Consider the following 24,062-nt stretch of genomic DNA (forward strand, 5'->3'; position numbering starts at 1 on the left):
ACTGGCTTTTAGTACAAAGAGAACGAAATGGCTCTGTGGGCAAAATTCAAGTACGAATGACCAATTTTTTAAATTGTAAAGTAGGTGTAACATTTAAAAAACTGTTAAGAGCACTGCATGTAATGCTAACAATATTTACATTAACTGCTTACATGAAACCATAGAACTGTAGAAGAGAGGAAAAAAGAAAAAAATCTGGGTTTCCCTGGTGGCGCAGTGGTTGAGAGTCCGCCTGCCGACGCAGGGGACGCGGGTTCGTGCCCCGGTCCGGGAAGATCCCACATGCCGCGGAGCGGCTGGGCCCATGAGCCATGGCCGCTGAGCCTGCGCATCCGGAGTCTGTGCTCCGCAACGGGAGAGGCCACAACAGTGAGAGGCCCGCGTACCGCAAAAAAAAAAACAGAAAAAGAAAAAGAAAAAAAACCAAACCTGTGTGGACTGAAACAATACCTAGCACCCACATGAAGCCATAAGCAACCAGTGAAATCATGGGCACAAACATACTTTACATGGTCTACTGATGTAAAGTATACACGGGTCAGGGATGCAGAAACCTAATTAGTTTAAAATATCAAAAAGAAGTCTTGGCAGACATAAACTCAGTCTGAAGACAAAAAAGCAAAGGCTAAAAAAGCTTCTACATATCAACACACACAAAAACCCACATACACGCAGACACACCCAATACGCAAACACACATACGCTGTGAATCTGTAAATAAAGACAACCGTGTAGACAAAACAGTAGAAAAGCAGACTGGTACAAAAAAAAGGACAACATTAATGGTTTAAACATACCAAATACATCAACTTATAACAAAAATAGTCAACTAAAGTACACAAGGTTACTTCAGGTGACTGCAGGAAGGACCAGGCAGGCAATCCGGCCATGACAGGAAAGACAAACTCAACCTACCCCCAGAAGGAAGGGTTCCTGCCTCCAGGCCATGAAGCCCAGTGTAGCCAGTTGCACTCCATCAGGCTTGTGGGTAGGGGTGAGAGTGGGAATGGAAAGGACAGAGAGACACAGGAGACCTGGGAGAAGAGCTAAGAGCTGTTGATATCAAAAGTGAGCCCAGGTGCAGCGCTCTGTGCTGTGGCCCCGAGAAACCAAACAGAGGAATGACCTTGGTCTCCTTTTCCTGAGTGACTGGAACTCTGCTACATCATGGGACTGAGGAGCTGGAGGGGTGGATGAGAGAAGAGAAGCGACGTGGTGGGCATTTAACGGGTTCAGAGCCTGCCATTGGAGGGCCTCCCAGAAGCCGAAGCAGTAGGCTGTGGAGGGAATCCCAGGTGAGGGGAAGAGGCAGTGCTCTCCCGAGGGTTAAGGGTTTGGAGGTGGGGTTGGTGGCTCTAAGAATAAAGAGATAAGGGATCCCTTCCTTTGACAACCCATCAATTGAATCCAATCCAATCAATTTCAGGCTGAAGGCCTGAAACTTGGCTCAATTGCCTGGGAGATAGGGTTATACCACCACCACAAAAACTGTGAAAAAAAGATATTTATGTTGTGCTACATTTCTTATTAATAACCTTGTACTTTACAATGGCTCACAGTTTTAGGTTTGTATACTTGCAGTGTAGTATTTTCTCTCTACATTTGTTTCACATTTTTTTACTTAATATAATATAAATAATTTGGTTAATAGATTCAACCTGCACATTTCAGCCACATTAATATATATAGGAATCTATTAATGGTATAAATAATTCTTTAAATAAAATAAATCTGATATGTTACATAATACTGATAAAAAATTACCATTGCTAATAATTTCATAAGCCACCTTAACTTCTGGTGTAAGTAATACTGATGAATGGATGTGAAACTTGCTTTGATGATTTGTACTTATTTTTGCTGCTATAGAAAAACTGAATTATAATCAACCTTACCTCTGATAATGGTTTCAAAGTGGGGCTTTGCCTCCATGTACGGAAACAGAAAGTTTTATCTTGTCAGGCATTGTTTGCAAAAAAACCTCAACTCTGAGCGTCAGTGGTGGTACAGCATAAGCTTCCTAGTTCAAGAGGTGGCTATCAAACGTTAACTACAGAAATGATTGAGTAAAATATCCCATCTAAGATTTTTTTTTATAAAACCTACTCTACTTTAAAACTTAGGTAAAAAAAATATGCAACAAATGGTTGCAGTTTCTGAATTCTTAATTTAGACCTGTGAGCCCTTGTCCCTTTAGAAATCTGCAAGGTTTCGATTTCCTAGACACCCGAAATCAAGTCCAGCGCTTCCAGGCAAGGTTCATTCCAAACAGACAATATAAATGGACACTCAGTGGTGTGCAGTGTATGTCATAATTCAGTTAATACATTATCATGCCTTTTCTCTGCTGTTAAATACAAAAACAGCATCTTTTACATTATCATAGAAAAGCATTTAGGTTGTATTTTTATTTATCACTTTACACTTGTAGTCTCTGGTAGGTGTACTCCATAGAAACCAAAGAATTTTGTACACTATTTCTTTGTACAATAAAAGATAAAGTGTGCATTAGGTATGCTTGTACATGACAATATTGTACAATATTTACATTTTTGATATCACCATGAAATTCTGCATTTTCTATATACAACATGGAAAATTCTTCAGAAACATTTGGACTATTTCTTATAATCACAATTTTAGTATTATAGAAAAAGAGTTTCTCAGTAATCTCTTGACCATCACTCTCATCATTCAGGGATTCTGATTGGTTTTCCAGCATTCATTATCCTTCCTGATCCAAAAAAAAAAAAAAATATTGTATCGCTGTTTCTTTTAGCACCCTGTGGCGGTGTTAACCATCTGCCATAGTATAAATATTGATATAACAGTGGCTATATCAATACTTATATACAGCTCTATCTGTGCACATTCCTTTAATAAACACTGCGCATTGGTGGAGTAGTCCCTGTTATCTGGAGATCTTCCTCCTCTTGGGTTTGGGGGGTCTCATTTGTCTGTCTCCCTGTGGGATTTGGTGAACCTGGAAATAAAAGAGATGGGGAAAAAAAACAACAACAACAGAGATTGAAATCACAAACACCATACGATTTCCGACAAAGAAACAGGGTAGGGAACAGACTCTGGCCCTCATTTTCTATCATTGCTATCCTGAGGCATTTAAAGTTTTTACCAAGGCCCAGATCACAGCGTGCCCACAGTCACTACAGAGGATGAGAAATCTTGGAAACTAACAAGCAGAGCAACACTCTGTGGACCCTCCCCCCAACTAGTGGAATACAGAGGAGGAACTGGAAAAAAAAATCAATGTGGGAAATGGGACTTGCAGTTGCTACCCCCGTTGTCCATTTAAGACAAAAATAAGACGTTTCCCATCAGAGATTCCCTGAATTCCCTAATTTCACTGAAGTCTGGAAAAGTGGATAAATATATACTAAACATATTTTCTTCTTTATTTCATCACTGTACTTATTTTATAACTGCTAAGAAGGGTCAAAGATAATACAAACATGCTCACAACTCAGCCCAAGGAGGTTTACTTAGGAGAAGAATCGGATGGAAAACAGAATACCACTACCATCTGTTGGCAAATCTAAGCTTGTGTAGCCTGGGAAGAGCAATTCATACAACTCATCTCTATATACAAATGCGGAAACTAGCCGCATTTAGGGCTGTGCGTCAGATCGAATGTGGTAGAGCAGCAGCAGCACTTGGTTCCCAGGTATCAGACAGCATGTATGGTTTTGAGGGGCAGAGGACAAGCGCAAGGGAGGTGATGAGGTGCCCCACGTTGTATTGTGGCTGTTGTGATACAGATAGGAGGAGGCAAGGTCAGGACCCAGGAAAGGCAGGATGCGCCCAAGGCAATGGTGTAGTAAATGCTTAACAATCAGCTCCCTGTGGAGGGACACAAGCCCACTGTAGCCTATGCCAATCTCTGTGGTATAATACATGTTTTCACCACAGCCAATTTCAGGCTACCAATGGGATGCCACAGAACTCAGACTTAGGAAGGGATGTGCGGAATCAGCTCTCAAGATCCACTACAAGTTGGCTCAAATGCATGTTTTAAAGGTAATGTTTAGATAAAAGCAAAGGCCAATGCTATTCAGAGTCAAATACAGAAAACTTTAAAAAATATTATATTTCAAAAATAACACCTATGAGCTTCTCACACTGCTTCATCCTCCTAACCCCTCCACATACATTCTTTAAAACCACTAGTCTCTGATAAAGAGCCAACTGAAACCTTTTTAAAATTGAGGAAAGAAGCCTTTATTCAAGACTGCAAACTAGTAACCTGTGGATCAAATGTGGCCTGGAAAGGGATTTTATTTAGCTATATGGTGTTTTAATATTTCAAAAATAGTTGGCAACACTAAAAAATGAGAAATTTTACTTCTAGACTTGTAGCATCTCATGAAAAATGGGAAGATCTTGCAACACTGACACAATTCCTCACATGGCTCAGATGTGCTGCAGCATGGAAGCAGGAGCTCCTTCTGGACAGAGCACAGCCCCCAAGTTGCCAGGGTCCCCAGCACTGCTGACTGCCTGCTGGCCACAAAGGCCAAATGTCCTGAGACAGAGACTAGCGAGATATTGCCAAACCCATTTCTCTTCTTCCTGAGCAGGCACGGTGTATAGTACGTTTAGTAGTCCCCTTGAATTAAAAAGGCCACATGATGGCCTTTGGGTGAGGCCAGTGGAAAGTTAGCACAAGTGATGAGCTTTCGGGTCTGGCCCATAAAACCTATCCTGGTGTCCTCTGTGTACACAGTCTTCTCTCCCCTGCTGGGCTGGATGCAAAGGATGTAATGGAGCACTCTAAGGCCCTAGGGAAGGGTGGACACTAGAAACAGAAAGAATCTGAGCCCCTGAATGATGGTGTGGAGCAAGCCCTTCCTCAACCAGGAGGCCCAAGTGAGGAACCATCTTTATGGCGCTGAGCCTCTAAGACTGAGACTTGGTACACAGCTTACCTTGACCAGTGCATCTTGGTTGGCATTTCTTAATCCACTGAACTTGCTCTTTTACTCATACCTGACCCCTTTTACTTAATGATATTATTTGCCTGGCCCTAGAAGGCGTATGAGTTTATAATCTCCGCTCCAGAATTTTCCTATAATTCTACCAGGAAAGTTAACATCTCAGGGCCTCAGTTTACCCACTTTTGAAATGATGTGTCGGATCACAAAATCCCTAAAGCCCATACCAATCCCAACACTCTATGAACGTATAACTTATCTCTGTCATTCAATAGTCACTAGACGACTTGTTAGGATTCAGATAACCTTCTTAACACAGTGTCAAGTAAAAGTAAATTACCTTTCATTGCTGAGTAGCTTTTGATAATTCACATTTATTAGAGATTATCAAAATTGTATTTTGAGCATTTACATTAGCCAATATATAAATTAGAGAATGACGAGTAAACTTCTCACATTCAACACTATTATATGCACCATCCAAAAAAAATGTAAAGAAAAAGTAGACTCTACTTCTTTAAAACCAGTGGTTATAGTGTTAAATAATTTAACAACAGAATTTTGGGCCAAATATTTTATGTTTTTACGTAATAGTAGAAAGGAAGTGAGAGGTCTATATACTCTTGATCTTGACCCTATGTTCAGTTTCCCTTTTTGTTTTATGGGCAGAGTGAAATTTATATTACTGAATACTTAGGCAACACTAATGATCACTGCTATTCTGAAAGTCAAATGTAAAAGCCGTGATTTGAACTTCAATATTTTGCTGCTCACATTTTAAAAGAATGTTATGTGGGGAAAAAAAGGTACTTATCTCAGGAAAAAAACATAGTTAATACCACTAGGTTATTTTTTCTTAAGTCATTTTTAATCTTTTCTGATATCAGTCTTTTTCTGAGCCTAGTAATTTAGTATTGCTATGTGAGTTGCTTGACAGTACTTAAGGGACTTTACCAAAAAGTATAATACAACTTATTCCCAAAGAAACACAATATAATGGAAAAATAAATTAACTTACAGTCCCAGACATTTTGTCCAGTTCACTCATGGCCTCATGAATAGCAGCTTCTAAATGGTTATTTAGCTTTCCACTTCTGGAATTAATGAAAACAACACACCAGATTAATAAATTAAAGAAACAAAATCTCAATGTAATTCCCTAATCAGAGAACAGAAGTACCCATTCCACAAGAGAAAGTCAATTTATATTTACATTTGACAATTCAGATGACAAAACACTCTGGGATTCTCACAACTGAATACTAATGATAGTCACATAACTACAGAAGAAAAATTGAACACATGATTGGGGAAAATGGATTCTTTCCCCTTCCACATGTTTCTTCTATAGTCTGATGATTTTGCAAGAAAGCTGGGCCACAGGTCTCTTTTCCCACAGATGTAGCTTGTCCTCTTAGAGTCCAGCCTGCTTTGCATTGCCTTTTGTTCTGGTTTGTCTCTTTTGCAGGCGGTCCGGCTGTGTGGCCAGAGGAAGGGCTCTGAACTTCAGGCTCTGGCCACTAGGGAGCTCCCTCTACCCTCTCTGGAGCTCCTGGCTTCAGGAGTTGAACTAGTGAAGGCTGAAATCCTGGTACACATTTGTTCCAGGTGGGAAACAGTTCAACTCGCTACACCTGAGGCTCTGCCACATTTTCCCCCCCCCCAAACCAAAATGACATAACTATTTGAGCAAATAAAGAATGATGGGCTCAGAGTGTCTATCACTCGTCTGACCTTTTCTCTGCACTCAGCATACCATCACATGTACTATAACACATGGAACATCTGCCATGATTGAAAGTTTTATCTAGGAAGCTGTTGAACTAATTACTAAAATCAGGCAAATCTACACTATCCATGTCTATAGTTAGGTACACTCTAATTTTTCCTTCTTGATGCATATAAAGAATTACCCAGTTATTGTGAGTACTAAGGTGATTCATTTCATTTATCTTGTCACGACAATTACCAGAAAAGCTGCAGAGGTAAACCTTTTCAAAATAGGCTGTTAGCATAGCTTTCCAAGAATTAAGTCCTATCCCAGCATCTACATGGAGACTGGAAATTTGCAGTTGTAGAAGACTTTGGCTCACAGACCCATTTGGTTTGGCTCACATCATGTTTAGAAACATATTTGAGCTTTAGTGGAATGCTTTTATTATTTATTTATTTAAAATATTTATTTATTTATTTATTTTGTTTTTCTACATTTATTTATTTTACTTATTTATTTTTGGCTGTGTTGGGTCTTCATTGCTGCACGCAGGCTTTCTCTAGTTGCAGTTAGCCCTTTGTTGCAGTGCGTGGGCTTCTCATTGTGGTGGCTTCTCTTGCTGTGGAGCACAGGCTCTAGGCGCGCAGGCTTCAGTAGTTGTGGTGCACGGGCTTAGTTGCTCCGTGGCATGTGGGATCTTCCCAGACCAGGGCTTGAACCCGTGTCCCCTGCATTGGCAAGTGGATTCTCGACCACTGCACCACCAGAGAAGCCCTAGTGAAATGCTTTCAGATGAGGCCTTTTGGTTTACCACAGCCCTCACCAAGTTTTACCCTCATATACCAGGACTGAAAAATTCATACATTTAGTTTCTGTATGTAATCCTGAGTAGTATACTGCTAGGTACCTTGTGGATGCTCCATGTACTTACTAAATAAAAATATTTGTCTAAAGCTGAAACAACGGCTCCATATTTTGGGAAATATATATGCACTTAAGTCAGTTTAACTGAAAGGAAAGATTAATGTAGTGGTTGTAACTAAATTATAAGGGCAATGCAGCACCAACCTCTTCCCCCACCTTTTATTGGCCTGTAAGCTAACCTCTAGCTTTTATATTCTTCCCATTTACTTTCAGAAATGTAAACAATGCAGAAAAGTGAATAGAATAAATTAGCAATCCCTATCAAACCCATTTCCAAAAATAAACTGTTAATAAATTACATATTTCCTTTCATTCTTTTTTATAAAAAAATTAAGCTGAAGTTCCCATGTTATCAATTCCTAGTCCCATACTCTCCCACCCTCCTCCCCAAAGGCAACTAGCTGTGTTGTGTATTCTTACAGTGTGTTTTAATATTTTATATATCCATGAACAGTACCTAGTATTGTCTTTTACGTGTTTTATATATATATATATCATACAAATGGTGTCCTGATATACCTACCATTCTGCAACTTCTCTTTCCCTTTTATTGCTATTTTTGAGTACTGTCCCAGTTGATATAATCTATTCACATACTGTCTTTTATTTACCTACCTTTTCCAGTTTTAAGGGGCCCTGGGCATCTTGTGGAGTCAGTCTGAGTTGTTTTCCCAATGAGGAGTTTGCTAAGCATGATTCTGGGTGACTGGATAGGAATCCGATCCCAGGACTCTGTAGGGCAATTTAAGCTGAGCTGGGGTTGGGCTACGGCCCCTTTTGTGGACTGTTTAGCAAACGTCTTGACAGTATCACAAACTGCCCAGTTGCCTGACAATGTTACCCCTTGTGTAATGTGTTAAATAGCTTTATCCTTACTATTTCTTTTGTATGAAAGTATGAACATAAGTTTAAAAGATATTTGTTATGCATTTTTATTTACTATCTTACGGGTTTAAAATTGACTATGTAAAAGTTCTAAATATCTAAAAAGAGGTAAAATGTTTCAGTGAAAAACCATCAGAGAATCTTGGTTCTCTCACCTTTAATAACAAAAATAGCTAGTATTTATTGAAAAGTTTATATGTGCCAAGACTTGTATTAAATCTTTATATACATTATTTCATTTAATCCTTATAACAATCTGATGAAGTCGGTATTATGACAACTGTTTGTACGCAATACTTCATGACTTTTTAGGGAAAATTGGTGAAACCAACTGCAATTTTATAGCGAAGGAGATGGATATTTAACTACAAATAGTTTTCAAAAGTAATAGAGTCATAAAAATGTTTTCCCTAACTATGAAAAATTACAGTGACATCACCATTAAAGAATAAAAATAATTCAACATTATTTGTTGAATAAATAGACAAAATTTTAGGAGTTTGTGATTTCATTCTTCAACAAGATATTTAAAATGTTTATAAACACCTTGTATCAATTTAAGGTAATCAGTATGTTTTTCCTTTAACAAACTTAAGTAGTTATTAGAGGGTGAAATGACTACTTTTGGAAGAGAGAATAAATATGGAGATGTGGCGCAGGAAATCACATGAATACATCATTGGAATCAAGAGGTAAAGAGAGTTTCCCAGATGTCAAATCTGCATACTAATTTTTACACTAGCTGGTCAAGTCAGGAAAAAAATGAGCTTAAAAGAGGAAGAGAAAGCTCCATGAGTCCGTGAAATGAAAAATTAGTCAAAATTCAGTCTTCTAGTCCAGAGGGCCTCCTTATGGAGTCTCTTCTACTATTTTCTCTTCCCCACTGACATTTAATAATAAACATTTTTACTGATGGACACTCTAAAAGCTACTTGATTAAGCAATAGATGTTCATATAATCACATTTCTAGTTATTAATGGAGATAATTACCACTTACCTTCACTGCCTACATTGTCACACATTACCCTTATCCTCACTAGTTAAAAAAAAAAAGCCAGGTACACATCTGTGAATGGTATGAGAAATAAGAGGGAAATGAGAAGTGCACGTTGCTCTGGACTATCAGTTCAGAATTTAAGCAACTCACTTCGTGTAGAACAGAACAAACTTGGATAAGACATAAATGTCAAGAAACTTCGATTCTAAAACCGAATCCATAGGGAAAGTATGCAGATTTAAGAAAATTCAACACATGAGAGATCAAGGTGGTGGAGTGCGAGGACACTGAACCTACCTGCACACCCCACCCCCTGCCCCAATGAATATATCAAAAATACAACTATTTGTTGAGCAACTCTCGCTGAAAACGACCTGGAGACTAGCAATAATGACTCCTCTACAACAAAGACTGTAGAGAAAGGTCCACATGGAGTCTGGTAGGAAGGGAGGAGAAGATATCTGGTCGGGAGTCGCACACAGAAGAGGAGGGGGTATCACCAGCTTGGAGATCCTCCCTGGGGAGCATGGGGTTCAAGCCACATTCAGGCACCCCAGCCCTGGGGTCCAACACTGGGAAGATGAGCCCCTGAGCTGGTTTGAAAACAAGTGCGGCTTACTGGAGGGCTGTAAGAAACCAAGACTCTGCTCTTGAAGAGTGCATGCACAGACTTGCTTACCCCCCCGCCACACACACACACACACACAGCAGAGAGACAGCATATTGGAAACAGCCTGGTGCTTTGGCTGGCTCGTCAGCACACTCCCTAGCCTTCACTGGGTTCCTGCTCCAGCCCCTCTCACTCGGGCACTGCTCTCCACTAGAGCAGGGGCTGCCATTGCCAGTGAGGGTTCACACATTTAGAGGGAAGGGAGCCCGCACAGACCCTCTGACCAGGGCAGAGGCAGCCACTGCCAGTGCACGTATCTCTGACCACATCTGGAGGGAGGAGAACTAGCTCGATATATCAAGTGAAGACACTACTTTAAAAAGATACATGTACCCTAATGTTCATGGCAGGATTATTTACAATAGCCAAGATATGGAAGCAACCTAAGTGTGTCCATCAACAGATGAATGGATAAAGAAGTAGTATATATATATATAATGAGAATACTACTCAGCCATAAAAAAGAATGAACTTTTGCCATTTTTAACAACATGGATGGACCTGGAAGGTATTATGCTTAGTGAAATAAGTCAGAGAAATACAAATACTGTATGTTTTCACTTACATGTGGAATCTAAAAAAAACAAAAACAAAAAAAAATGAATGTAACAAAACAGAAACAGACTCACAGATATATAGAACAAACTAGTGGTTACCAGTAAGGAGGGGGTGGGGTGAAGGGCAAGAGAGGGGAAGGGGATTAAGATGTATAAGCTACCAGGTATAAAATAAGATACAAGGATATAACATACAGCACAGGGAATATAGCCAGTATTTTATAATAACTTTAAACAGAGTTTAATCTATAAAAATATTGCATCACTGTGTTGTATACCTGAAAGTAATACTGTAAACCAACTATATTTCAATTTTAAAAGATAAAGACAATTTAATACAATAAGTATCATTTCTTGGTTTTAAAGTAAAAGTGTGATTTATGTTATTACTTTATCACTCTCCAGATTCATAAAAATAAGGTTACTGAACAAATATATATGTACATATAGGCAGAAGATTTGATCCTTACTTAAAATCATATCTAAAAGCTATGTAATCTTTTTCTTTAATGAAGCTATTTCCTCTTTTAAGTAGAAAATGACCCTGAGTGATTCTTCAATAAATACATTAATATTTCTTTTGTGATTAGGCTGTAATAAGCACATCACTTTAAAGATATTTATTTATTGTACAGTTTGATTTGATTATAGGATACTGAGAATTAAAATGACTACATAATGCTCTAAACATCTAATATGGTGATAGAATGTTTCAACTGGCAAAAATAAACCTACCCCCTGGTTCTCCTCCTCCTTTCTGATCACTATTCCCATCTCCTTCATTATCTCTAGTAAATGTTCAAGTGCCACAGCGTTCAATCCTTAGCCCACTATTCAAATTGGTAATATGTGACTGCAGTCAGTTTTACATAATCAAATACCACTTCTTCCCAGTTTCAGACTTGTACCTGTGGGATCACAGGTACCTCAGACTGCACTCAACAGTTTTCTCCTGTGTTCCCCATTTCAGTTTCCACTACCCATGAAGTCACCCAAGCTAAAACCCTGAGAGTTGTCCTTGATTGCTTGCTCTCCTTCACATTCCAACCAAATCACCATGATGTTCTGTCAGTTTTACCTCCTAAATATATCTTGATCATATTCCTTCTCCTCCATTCTCATGGCTCCCCTCCTGGTTTGAGTCCTCATCCTCCCCGGTCCTCTGACAAGGCCTCCTAAATGGATGCCCTTGTCTCCAACACTGTTCTCCTAAAATTTATCCTCCATATAGCTATGTCTAAAGTGAAAATCCAACCACCTGTCCCCTTCAGGCACTTCCAATAACATAAAGACCCACGAGGCCTTACTAGGCCCTTTATGGTCTGGCTCCTGATTATATCTTTGGCTTCATCTTTTACAGTTTCCTGTCCCCTAAATCCAACCGCTGATCTTATCTAAATGCTATCTCCCACCTCCACCCCATCATCCTCGTTTCCTTTGTCTGGCTAATACCTATGCAGTGTGTAAGGTTTGGCTCAGCTATTAGCTCCTCTAGGACATCTTCCATTACCTGAGTTTAATGCCACTTCTCTGTGATCCCAAAATATACTATACATATTCCTGTCATTGCAACTTTAGCATCTTAATTATTTGTTTCTACATCTGCCTCCTTCACTAAACAGTGATGTCCAGGGACTACAGCATTGTGCCTGGTTGGCACAGATTTTTTGCTAAATTAATCTCCTTAAATTGGAGAATAAATAAATGATTAAATAAATAAATAAGTGATTGGGTTCAACATATCATTTATCATTATGTAACCTTCAACTAATTATTTAAGCTATTTCGGTCTGAGTGTCCTCATCTATAAATGGGTTCAGTAATTCTGGCCCATCTTCTGATTGGGAGAATAGAAAAATGGATTTTAAATCATATATGCAAAATGTAGAGTATTCTACTAGGCATTTATAAGGCAAGTCAGTTTACTTAGACAACAGTCTGATAAACAAAACTGTTTTGCTTCATATTTTTGTCTTTTACCTCTCCAATCCATACTCTTAAGTTTATGGTTTCATGAGAGTTCCTTTAGATAATGCCACTTAGGACTCATATAAATTCACCAGAAATAGTAAACTGGCTTTGAGGAAAAATGCTTAAACTGTTGTTTGTTACTCATTACCTTTCAGAAATTGCTTAATAGCAAATTTATGGGGAAAATACAGCTCATTTCAAGGCAGTATATCTAAATATTTGGAGGAGTTATTTTATTTCTGTGTTATCAACAGTTTTGGATATACTGCACATAATCCAGCTAACTGGCATACCTCACCGAAGAAAAGATTTCAGGGATATTTTACATCCAATAAACAAGTACTATCGGGCTTTCTTGGTGGTGCAGTGGTTAAGAATCTGCCTGCCAATGCAAGGGACACGGGTTCGAGCCCTAGCCCGGGAAGATCCCACATGCCGCGGAACAACTAAGCCCGTGTGCCATAACTACTGAGCCTGAGCGCTAGAGCCCGCAAGCCACAACTACTGAAGCCTGCGCGACTAGAGCCTGTGCTCCGCAACAAGAGAAGTCACGACAATGAGAAGCCTGCCCCCGCTCACCGCAACTAGAGAAAGCCCGCGCACAGCAACAAAGACCCAACACAGCCAAAAATAAATAAATAAATTTATAAAAAATAAAAATAAAACAAGTACTATTGAATATTCTAAAGCAAATGGCCCACTGAAAATTTGTGACGTAGGTAGTTTGCAATTTCCCTCCTTTCATCCAGACCTTGTATGAATTTTATAGGCTTTATTCTACTACTAAGCTCTGCATTGTGTCACTGCAGTCAGAATAGAGGGGAGGGGACTTGCCTCACTGTGTGCCTTATCTATAGTGAATCTGGCCATTCACTTGGCCCTCACCACAACCAGTGCCAACTTGCTACCTTCCAAAGGAGTCCCGAACGTAGGAGCACAGGAGTTTACTCCTTGCAGCTGGCATCTTTTTGAGACATTCTAGTGAGGTGAAGAGAGTCTCCCCAAGATTTGTTGAGTTCTAAAATTTTAGCTCTGGCAAGAATTACTGAAGATACCACTAAGAGAATGAGTGCCCTTTAATAGATATTATTATCCACATACAAGTCTTTTATACAAGATACACTACTAATCATTATGTTTTCATAATTCTTAGATGTTGGATAATATGAAAATTATAGTAACTGAACAGGTGTATTGATTATATACATATTTAAAATAACTTTCCATGTACATATACAGAAGCACATTTATAGTTCTCTACCTTAAAATGAAATAGTTATGATATATAAAACTACATTGCATTACAGTCAAATTGTGTTTCAAACATTATCTACTTGTCCATACTACATTTACTCAGACTATAAAGATCTAGAAAAAATTGAATAATAATAATGTCCCAAAGTTCAACTTATTATTATAATTCCAAAGAAAGCCTATTGCCCCTGCCCCAAGAAAAAATAATGATTTACCATCACTTTGACTAACAGTTAATCTGCCAAAGTTATTCACATGTGTACAACTAGGGGCGAGGGGGTATTCCCCCTCCCAAAGTATTTGAATTACAAAGGGATATACTTTTGCTACACTTTCAGAGACTAATTGCTACATGTTGAGAATATTAATCATATTTTCTTTCCCATTAAATGGGAGCGATGGAGACGGAAGGAGTAAGGAAAGAGCTGATGAAGTGGGAAACCCCACACACAGTATAAATTGTTAAGAAAATATTTTCTGTGTAGCTAATTTATCTATAATGGTCCTCTTGGATGATAACTATTAAGCAGTACTTAGGCAAGAACCAAGATGGACAAAATCAGTGAGATTTCATCGTCCCTTTGAAGGAAAACCAGTAAATTATATCCTTGAAAAACAAAACAGAAAAAAAATAGTGCTTACTTTCTGTTCCTTTTCCGGGCTCGGCTGTAAGCTTCTAAACCTTCTGTTAGTGTCTTCAACTTCTCGGGCTCCACCTGAGTGAAGGCATGAAGACCAAACCACATTACCCAGACCTGCAATTGTTAACAGTGTGTTTATTTTCCTGCTGTACAAGCAGGTGCTGCACTGGGGGAAGGGAGGCTTAACCCTCACTGCCCTGTCAAATGCTCTGTCCTCACTCCAGCAGAGGTTGATTCTGCGGCTCCCAGGCTGCAACATCAGGGGAAATGAAAGACTGGCTTTCAAAAGTGTCAACATTTTCAAAATAATGTTTTAAGAACAAAACTTGGAATTTAAATAACCTTCATTTCACAAAATCATATAAACAGGAGATCCTGGTTTGCTTTCTGCACTGCCTGATGCTCAGCAATTGCAAAGCTGTATTTCATTAGGGATGAACAAGGGCGGTGGTTAGTGAAGGGGGTGGACTTTGGAGCCAGCAGATGCAAGTCTGAATCCCACCTCCTCACTTTCTAGCATGAATAAAACACTTAAATTTCCTGAGCCTCAGTTTCCTCCTCTTTAAAATGAGGACAATAATACCTACCTTCCTGCTAGAATCGCTGTGAGAATTAAAATGCAACAAGTCACGCTGAACACTTAGCTAAGCATAGAGCAGCTAGTGTTACTCAGTATGCGTTAGGCTCTGCAGAGGCCAGAGAACGAGTGGGGCACTAAGCTGCATGTACTCCTTAATGATGTGGGAAGAGGGTGTTGCTACACCTCATGGGCGTGTCCTCTCCCCTGTCCTGCTTTCCCCCCCGCCAGCCTAGGTTATGTGACGTCTGCTATCTCATGGCAGTGTGCCACTAAATGGTGGCTGGGGGATTAGTGGGGAAGGGGAGGTGCAGCCTTTGCCACCTGCCCCTTATAAACTCTATTATGGTTCTTGAAGCCACTTCTCCTAAGAAAAGCAATTAATAAATAGGAAATGTTGTATGTGAATAAAAACACATTTAGAAAAACACTGCTACTTTTATTGATCCTGAACACAATCTAAGTAGAAACAGTACTGCTTGCTGTGTAAATATAGCTTCAAAGTAAGTCTCCCACCATCCCTTAACCCAGTTTTTCCCTCACCCCTACACTACTTCTGTATAAAAATTCAGAGGTTGCCAAAACGCCTAGTGGGTAAGAAAATTTACACTAATAAGCAAGGAAATGATTAACTTTTGTCTTTAAATCTTCCTGACTCATGAACACCATTCATAAATAATTTTTCTTTGACCCCTTCAAATCTAGTACACAGTAATGATTAACAAAGGGTCTCCATTATCAAGTCTGAAAACAAGCATTTCTAATTATTCAATGAGAAAAACAGTCAAATAACGGAAACATTTTCCTTTTCATGACTTCTGTATTTTGTCCCAAAGGATCCAAATGTCTTACATACACACGTTCATTGGGGATACCTAATGTATTGTGCCGGAACAAGAGAGAACTTTGTTCCAGTAACAATTCTACAGGAGGGATGAAGTGTCTTATTGGGATGACTGGAAAAGCTTAAGTAAGATGAATATATCCATGTGTTGTTTTTTAAAAAAAGGTGCCTGGATACCTTTTCACATTTCACATTAGAAATGAGGTTCTATCTTGCATTCACTCACACAAAGAAAGTATGAAAGATATTTCACACCTTACATTTATGTAATTTATAGCTAATTCTGCTTATATTTAAATTATTTTCTTGGCAGCCAGGAGAAAGCTCTCCTGTAACATAAACTTCTATTAGACACAAACTGGTGTAGTGAGAGATCTCAGCAGGGATTGACGCAGGCAACAGAAAGCAGATTCACAGTGAAACAAAGCAACACATCACAATGAAAACTTACCCAATTGGTCTTAATTTTAAAAACTAAGTTAGGTTGAACTACTTTTAAAAAATCATCTATTTTTGTTTTTAATTAAGAAATAAGGGGCAGTAAAAGCATTTCTTGTGCAGTTATTATGTAGAAGGTACTCTTTTATTATTTAATGTGGTAATACTGCACACTAGTATTGTTTTGTCACTTTACAGATGGGACTAAGTGAGTTTAAGCAACATGGCCAGCACTGAAACTCAGACCTGACTCCAAAGCAGCCTCTTTCCACCACACCAACTCTAATATACATTGAAATATACATAATATATATAGGTATATATATAAATATATACACACACATATATACACATGTAGGTATATATGTATATACACAATACTCAAAAAATTAGGTCAAATTATTTTAAATCCAATTATAGTTTTATAGATATTTAGATGATACTTGCTCAAACTTATCTTCAAAAATTTTTTTATGCTTGGATAATTTTCTGGTGATTTTTTTGAACTAATTCTCTACCATGATTTCTTCATTTAAATATGCCTCTAAGGTTCTATGGTATCTCATAATAAATTACATTATTTATAAAGGATTCAATGACCTTGAAAGAGAAAGCAATGACGGTGCTTTCTGAAACTAAATATAAGTAAGACACACATCACTCTGTATTTCTGAGATGACAAGATCATACATATCCACAAGTAAATGTTTAGTTTATTTGGTTTCACAAGTTTAGTACTCTTCTGTATTATGAAATATAATACATGAAGTGGGTGTGTTTGTTCTGGGGAAATATTCATCTACTTCCACAACATTCAAGAAAGTCTTTAAAGATACCCGCCCCCCCCCCCCACCAAAGGTATCAGGGAACAACAAAATAAATTCCATCTCTAGTCAAATAGAAATCATATTTAATGATTTAATGAATACTCCCTCATAAATTACTTAGCTAACTGGTAAATGAAGAAAGTACTGGGAATCAAATACATAAATATAACATTAAAAAGATTAAACACATACGTATTTTAAAATAAAACTTACACTGAAGGAGCAAGTAATTTAAGACACTATTTTAATCTGTAATTTCATAATCTTATATTCCTGTATACCCAAAAGGCAGAAGCTCCATAAGTTGATTCCTATCTTGGTGAGAAATTGGGGGAGAACTTTATAATGTATCTTTACCAATAATCTGCCAACATATTCTCATTCTAACAGTGATGATGCTAACAGTAATGGCTATCATGGTATAACTCTGCACATATGTCATTCTAGAATTAGAAAAAGATATCCAGAACTTATAGGTATTTATAGTACATATATTACCTCACGTATCAACATACACATATGTTGAATACTAAATCCCTTCTTTCATTCATTCAGATTCTTTAGATATAATAATTCTTTGACATAAATAGTCCTGTAGTCTGTCTGTAGGGTTAGAAACATACCCATAGAGCCAGACATTATTATATGGTGGAAATTTGAGTTTTCTGAACAAGTCTGAAGCTCTGGTTGCTTATTCTGTTCAAAAGGCACGTATTAAACATTTGGTAATTTAATTAAGTTTGATCTGGGGTCAGCACAGTAGCATGTAGTGTATCTCAGAAGTAAGTCTATGACAAAAGGAGACACAAACATTTCAGAGAGCCAAAGTGACCCTCTGAAAGCGAGGTATAGTATGTATTAGAAGAACCTGGACCAAAGATTCTAGATCACTTTTGAATAGAGCCAGTTAACTAGAGGAGATGTCAAAACTCCCCACAGGTTTTAATCCCTGATAACAGGATTAAATCTCTTGGTGATTACTTTGCTGGTACTTAGTGCTGAGGCAAAGCTGTCACACAAAGGTCAAAGGATAGAGCAGAGCCACGTCACAGATTTCATAACAGAGATAAAACAGCTGACCTCAATCGCCCCTTTTCATTCTTCACTTCCCATCCCATTTCTACAGCGTCATCAGCTCCTGTTGTTGGGGGAATGGTATCACGCAGAGTACTAAGCTTAGGGTTAGGAGACCAGGGTTGGGGCCTGGTTTAACTGCTTGTGACTTGTGCCCTTAGGAATGCCGCTTCCCTGAGCTCCAAATGGAAGTACTTGTGCACATCTTTATGGAGAGGATCTAAAAAGATTATAAATAGGAAGGTGCTTTATAAACACCAAAGCAGCCTTTCCCAAAGTGCCACCGGTGGCATGTGAAATTGTTTTAGGTGGAACATGGACAGACCTTTAATCATTTTTAATAGTTATATACCCATATAAATTTATATTAGAAAAATATGAAAACATTATACCTGTGATTTCACAGATACCTTAGAATAAGACTAGAAGTTATTTTTAAAGTGGCTTGAATAGTGCCTACATAATACGTGCCCAAAATATTTGTTGAATGAATATATAAATGAGTAAATGAATTTAAAGAAAAATTTTAACTAATAGTACAGGTGCCATGTGACTTGAGCTGAAGTCTGGGAAATGCAGTTCTGAAGCAATAAGCAAATAGGAGGCATTTATTAGGTTTGTTGTTATCAAATATTTATTAAATAGTAACTATTTTAATAGTAACTATTTTAATCTTCAAGCTGAAAATGTCTTGCTAACTTAAGTGCAATATTTCAACAGTTTTGCAAGTATGGGAATTAATGATAAACAAATAATTTGGGGGTAAAAAGTTGACTCACCTGTGACAGAAAGGATGAATCTAATTTTCCAACAATAGCACTTAAGGAAAAATCCATAAAGTGAATCACAATTTTTTTCAAAGGGACTAAGCAAATCCACATTATTACAGTTTTAGTCGGTGGCATTATCTGAGGCTTTTTCTTGGTTTCCTTTCCTCTTCAGTTCAGATAGCAGCATTTTTAAGTACTAGAGAACTATACTATAGGACTAGAGTAAATCTATTCTAAATATGACAATACACTTCATATAGATCCATATGACATATAGAATTAAATGTTTTGAATAAACTTGTACTTCTAAGGATACACTGTTTAAAAGTCCATATAACAGAAGCATGTATTTGCCTCATACCTGAGATTTCATTTGCTACTAACCATATGACAACTGTATTAACAAGCTCAAGAACTCTGTGCTTGGTCTCAGTTATCTATGAATGGAGACAGTCCTCCTTTTCCTCTTTAATCTTTCTCAGAAAAAAAAAAAAGTTCATGGTATTCCACAATTTACTAAAGTTTACCTAAGCTTTGTACTCAGTTTAGTCTTTTCCCTAATATTCATATTTTTGATGTTACCTAGTTTTTCATGTTTATTACCTTTCAAATTTTGATCAGGCACTGACTTTGTTTGCCTGGATTTTATCTTGCTTATTCCTTTGCAAAAACGATTTTGCTCCTTTCTCAAAAAGATTCTGTTGCTACAGAGCATTGATTGCCCCAGCCGCCCCACCAGCCAAAATGCAGCCAAAATATTGTGGATATTGACTGGGTATAGAGAAAATAATTCATTTCCAGAAGTGGTTAAGAAAATACATAAGGCAAAGGGAATACACAAAGAACACTTTCAACAGAGAATGATAGTACCAAAGAATATAAATAGTTAACCCTGATAATCAAGCCCAGAAAGAATGTTCTTCAAAGTAACAGTGTTTAAACCTCACAGGAGGGCATACCTCCCAAATTTAGTTCCCAGGCTCAATATCTCAAGTTACACATCCCCAGAATGCCACTGTAAGCTATCTCTGGTTTTGCTCCATAACATCAAAACGTGAGTGCATGTGATACTGAGCTGACATACAGAAAGTGATTGTGTCAAAAAAAATTTGGCATGAGTTTTAATAATGATGAGTTCTTTCTGTTTTAAACAACCATTCAGAGAGCTACTTTAATCTCTACCTGTCAAATATAACCATGTGGAAAAAAGTCAAAGTGTGAGTCTAGAGAATGAGCACCCTACCCATTGCTTTTAAAAACGTCTTCATTTAACCAAGTGGTGTTGAACCAACATGGAGAACTTTTCTGGGTAATCAGGAGATGTCTCTACCTGTCCAACAGCAACAAACATTTCACTGAAAGGGAACATTTTGGTGCCAATATAGAAATAAATTCTTTCCTAAATTTGGCTTGAGTCAGAACACACATCGAATGTAACAATGAAATATGAAGACCAATGGGACAGTGTGCAAAAAGAGTAAAAATAATCTACTCAGAAAAAAATAAGAATTTTATTTTTTGATTATTACTTGATAGTCAATCCTTTTAGGCTAGTTAATGTAAGATCAAAGATGGTGGATGATAATTACAAAATATATCTTAGAAAAAAAGAGCATTTTTTCCTGTTTTAAAATAGTTATTGAAATAAATACATAAAGATAACCATTACCCCCCATAGTTGCACAGGCTTAAAATGTTTGTACATCATAGTGTATAGGTATAATGCCAGTGGAAGCCATTTTCCTTTCCAAGAATTCCTTAATACTGTGCCAAGATCTGGCAGTACATTTCTCCAGCCATGACTAAGCACTGAGGTCTTATTCTTGGCCACTAAATCTGAAACTATAAAGGGTTCATGGCTCAGATAGAAGCTTGTACCACTTCTTTAGAAAAAGTATAAATATCTTCTAGAATGTACTTCGTTACAAACTGATAGTCAAAGGAAAAAATGAATTAGTAAGGAGATACCACTTCCTGAATGGTATTATATAAGGCACATAACGTCCTTCGGTGCTGTCACATAACTTCAATATTGGGACAGTATTATATAGGGGTGATTCAGTGCAACTTTACACAGACTTAAAAATCTCTACTAATTATTGTTGAGTGTTTTGTGGGGTAGGAAGGTAGAGGAAGAAAGTCTGAGTTTATAGTGTTTAGAAACATTGAGGAGAGGGGGGCTTTCAAATTCACTCAACAAACTAAGTGCTTTAAAATGCTTCCAAGTAGAACTCCTGCTTAAAATGAACAGCTAATAGTAATTTATAATCAGATATGCCAATTTGTATGCAACGTCCTGAGGTTCGGAAAAAATAGTTATAAACTATTTCATTCATTAAATATGTTATTATTACCCTTTCACCCCCAGCCTGGTTAGTAAGTCCTTTTTACACAGATAATGCATAGGTAAACAATAATGAAGGTCAAATGACCACAGTTCTATAATGGTGGAATCCAAATTCCTAAGGCTGTTTAATACAGGGCTTGCTTCGGCAGCACATATACATAAGGTTGTTTAATATAGAAAACAGAGAGGAGGAGGCTAACTTTTACTGAGCCTCTTTTGTGTACCTTCTATTTACGGTAATGCATTTAATTCTTAAACATCATTCTGAGTAGGAATTAATATTCCCACTTGAGCAGTGAGGAGATTTCAGCTCTGGAGATTAATATACCTATTCAGGACCATTTAGGTGACTGGCAGAGGTGAGTTTAAGCCCACACAAGAATGCCCGAAGCCCAGGCCTCTTTTTGCCACATCTGGCTTTCTCTCTAGTTCTCTGAGGACTGTGTTCACACAGTATTTGATATGTAGAAATCATACCTCCTAGAAAGGAATCTCAGAAATTGCAGGGCATTTCTAATGCATTATTAGTAATTCTGCTACATTTAACACCCCACGGAAGATTAAAAATGTCTTTCTAAGCTGACCAAGTCATTTACTATCATGACAAACAGTTGGCTAAAGTATCAGGTTATGGACAACTTGGAGATCTCAGCGCCTGCTCCAATCACAGCCCTGACCTCTCAGTCCAGAGACCACTCCTGCAACCTGAAAACAAGAGAGGGGCCTGGCTTGCTCTGAACTAGTAACCTGCAATTGTGTTCATTAATTATTATTATTTTTTCTACTTTGCCTGCTTCCGAAAAGGATTTGAAGTGACTTGCTGAGAACAAAGATTGTAACAGAAAACAAATGATAAGTTTGTGAGATGTGAGGGATGGGAGGAGGTAAGATAATAAATCTATTCTAAAACTTGAGTTAACACAGATTTTATCTGGTGGGATCTGACAGGATCTTGGATTAAGTTACATACTTGGGTGGACACAGAAATACTAATATGAAAATCTGAGAGGCTAAGAAGGTTTTAAATAATCATGTGTAAGCAAACTGTTTAGCGAACCTTTTCTTCTGAGATACTACAGAGACACATACTGGGGGAAATGGTCCCACATTCCACATCAGCAAGACAGAATTAATAAGATTTTACTATAATAAACAAATAGTTTATGAAGTCAGTCTCTGTCTTCCTCTCTTGTCTTCATTAAAATGTCAGGCAGTATATGGAAGGAAACCTAATACCCTGCTTACCTTTCTAAAAGCAGAAGTCTAGTTATAAACGCAGAAGACTTTATCCAATATTGTGAGGACTAAGGAGTTCTATGTAAATAAAATTTACATCATAATTGGTTCACAATTTTAAACCAATTTTACTGTAAAACATGTTTTATAGGAGATCTTTTCAAATAGATCATGCTTTGTCTTACACAGATATTAACCATAGTTTAGTCTTTTCTAGGTAGACCAGGATCACCAAGACATGAGGCAGAGGACATCTGGCTTGAAGTCAGAGAGATCTGTGTTTGAAATTTCACCTTTCTTGGTATTATCAACTGAGAACAGGGTTTGGCTAGCTGGGCATCATTAAATAAGCTATGAGGAAGCCTTTCCTTTGTTTGGTGAACTATAGGGGGAAAAAGGGTTTGTGAAATAGCACTTTGTTTTTTTATATGCAAAAGTGAGGTAGGTCCTGAAAAGACCAGAGGTTTTTTTTAAATGTTAAGTGCCCTAGAGCTTTTAAGGCTGTTATACCTTGATTTTTGATGACAGATAAATATTTCATGGTTATCATTAATATTTTATTATAAATTTTCAGTTTTTCACCTCTAAATGTTTGCTTTCAATTACTTTTTCTGATTTATTGGAAGTATTTTTAGTGTATCTTGATATCAAGATTTTGATATCAAAGTTTTGAGAATGCAAAATTACAATGTCAGCCAATGGGAGGGGGGATATTTGAATTTACAGAAACAATTTTATGCTCTCTATTAGGAATCCACCTATTGTCTATAATAAAGAAGAAGAATCTGGATTTTTGAACCACTTTTATAGTGACTGAAAATCAGTCGAGTATTTAAATAAAGTAAAATAAATGTTTCTTGGACTCTTAGATAATGATTTCTTTTTTTTTAAGTGCATCTCCTTAAACATCAGTGAGGAACTCAAACCTCAGGGATTTGCTAACACAGACTAAGCAGAAGATTTGGACCACTGTTTAATGTGAAATGTGTTGAAAGTACATGCCTTTATTCTCCTGAGGACATAAAAAGATATTTAGACAAGTCATTTAGGACAGGAAGAATGTTTCCAGGAAAGTGAGGCCATAATCTTTTCCTTAGTTAAGCTTTTTTTTGGTAAAATGGCACGCAAAAAAGACTTGGTTTCATTTGCACAGAGATTATAAAACAGTTTAATGTCTACATCTTGTATGTGTAGCAGGTCCGTTTATATCATAAAAGCCCAGTTTTGCTGTTTCTAATTATATTTTGAATAAACTGTCAAAAATATTTAGGTTTATCAACCTAAAGAATGATTGTCTGGTCTCAGAGAGATTAAAGAATAAAATGTTTTGTGAATAGGAGTATGGAATTCATTTTCTTATCAAAGGTAGAAACATTATGCCCAGAG

General features: G+C 37.5%; 1 protein-coding gene across 1 annotated transcript in view; it reads right to left on the reverse strand.

Moving 5' to 3' along the window:
* Positions 1-2,396: 2,396 nt before the first annotated feature.
* MBD5 (methyl-CpG binding domain protein 5) overlaps positions 2,397-24,062 on the reverse strand; it is a 143,240-nt gene continuing 121,574 nt past the window's right edge. Inside the window, exons 10-12 of the mRNA XM_029225964.1 lie at positions 14,565-14,638; positions 5,968-6,043; positions 2,397-2,983 (exon numbers count right to left, since the gene is read on the reverse strand). Of these exons, the coding sequence (XP_029081797.1) occupies positions 2,912-2,983; positions 5,968-6,043; positions 14,565-14,638 (222 nt within the window). The 3' untranslated portion in view covers positions 2,397-2,911. The remainder of the gene's footprint in view (positions 2,984-5,967; positions 6,044-14,564; positions 14,639-24,062) is intronic.

The sequence above is a fragment of the Monodon monoceros genome, unplaced genomic scaffold (assembly GCF_005190385.1).
Source record: "Monodon monoceros isolate NGI ecotype Baffin Bay Population unplaced genomic scaffold, NGI_Narwhal_1 Super_Scaffold_16, whole genome shotgun sequence".
Lineage (NCBI taxonomy): Eukaryota > Metazoa > Chordata > Mammalia > Artiodactyla > Monodontidae > Monodon > Monodon monoceros.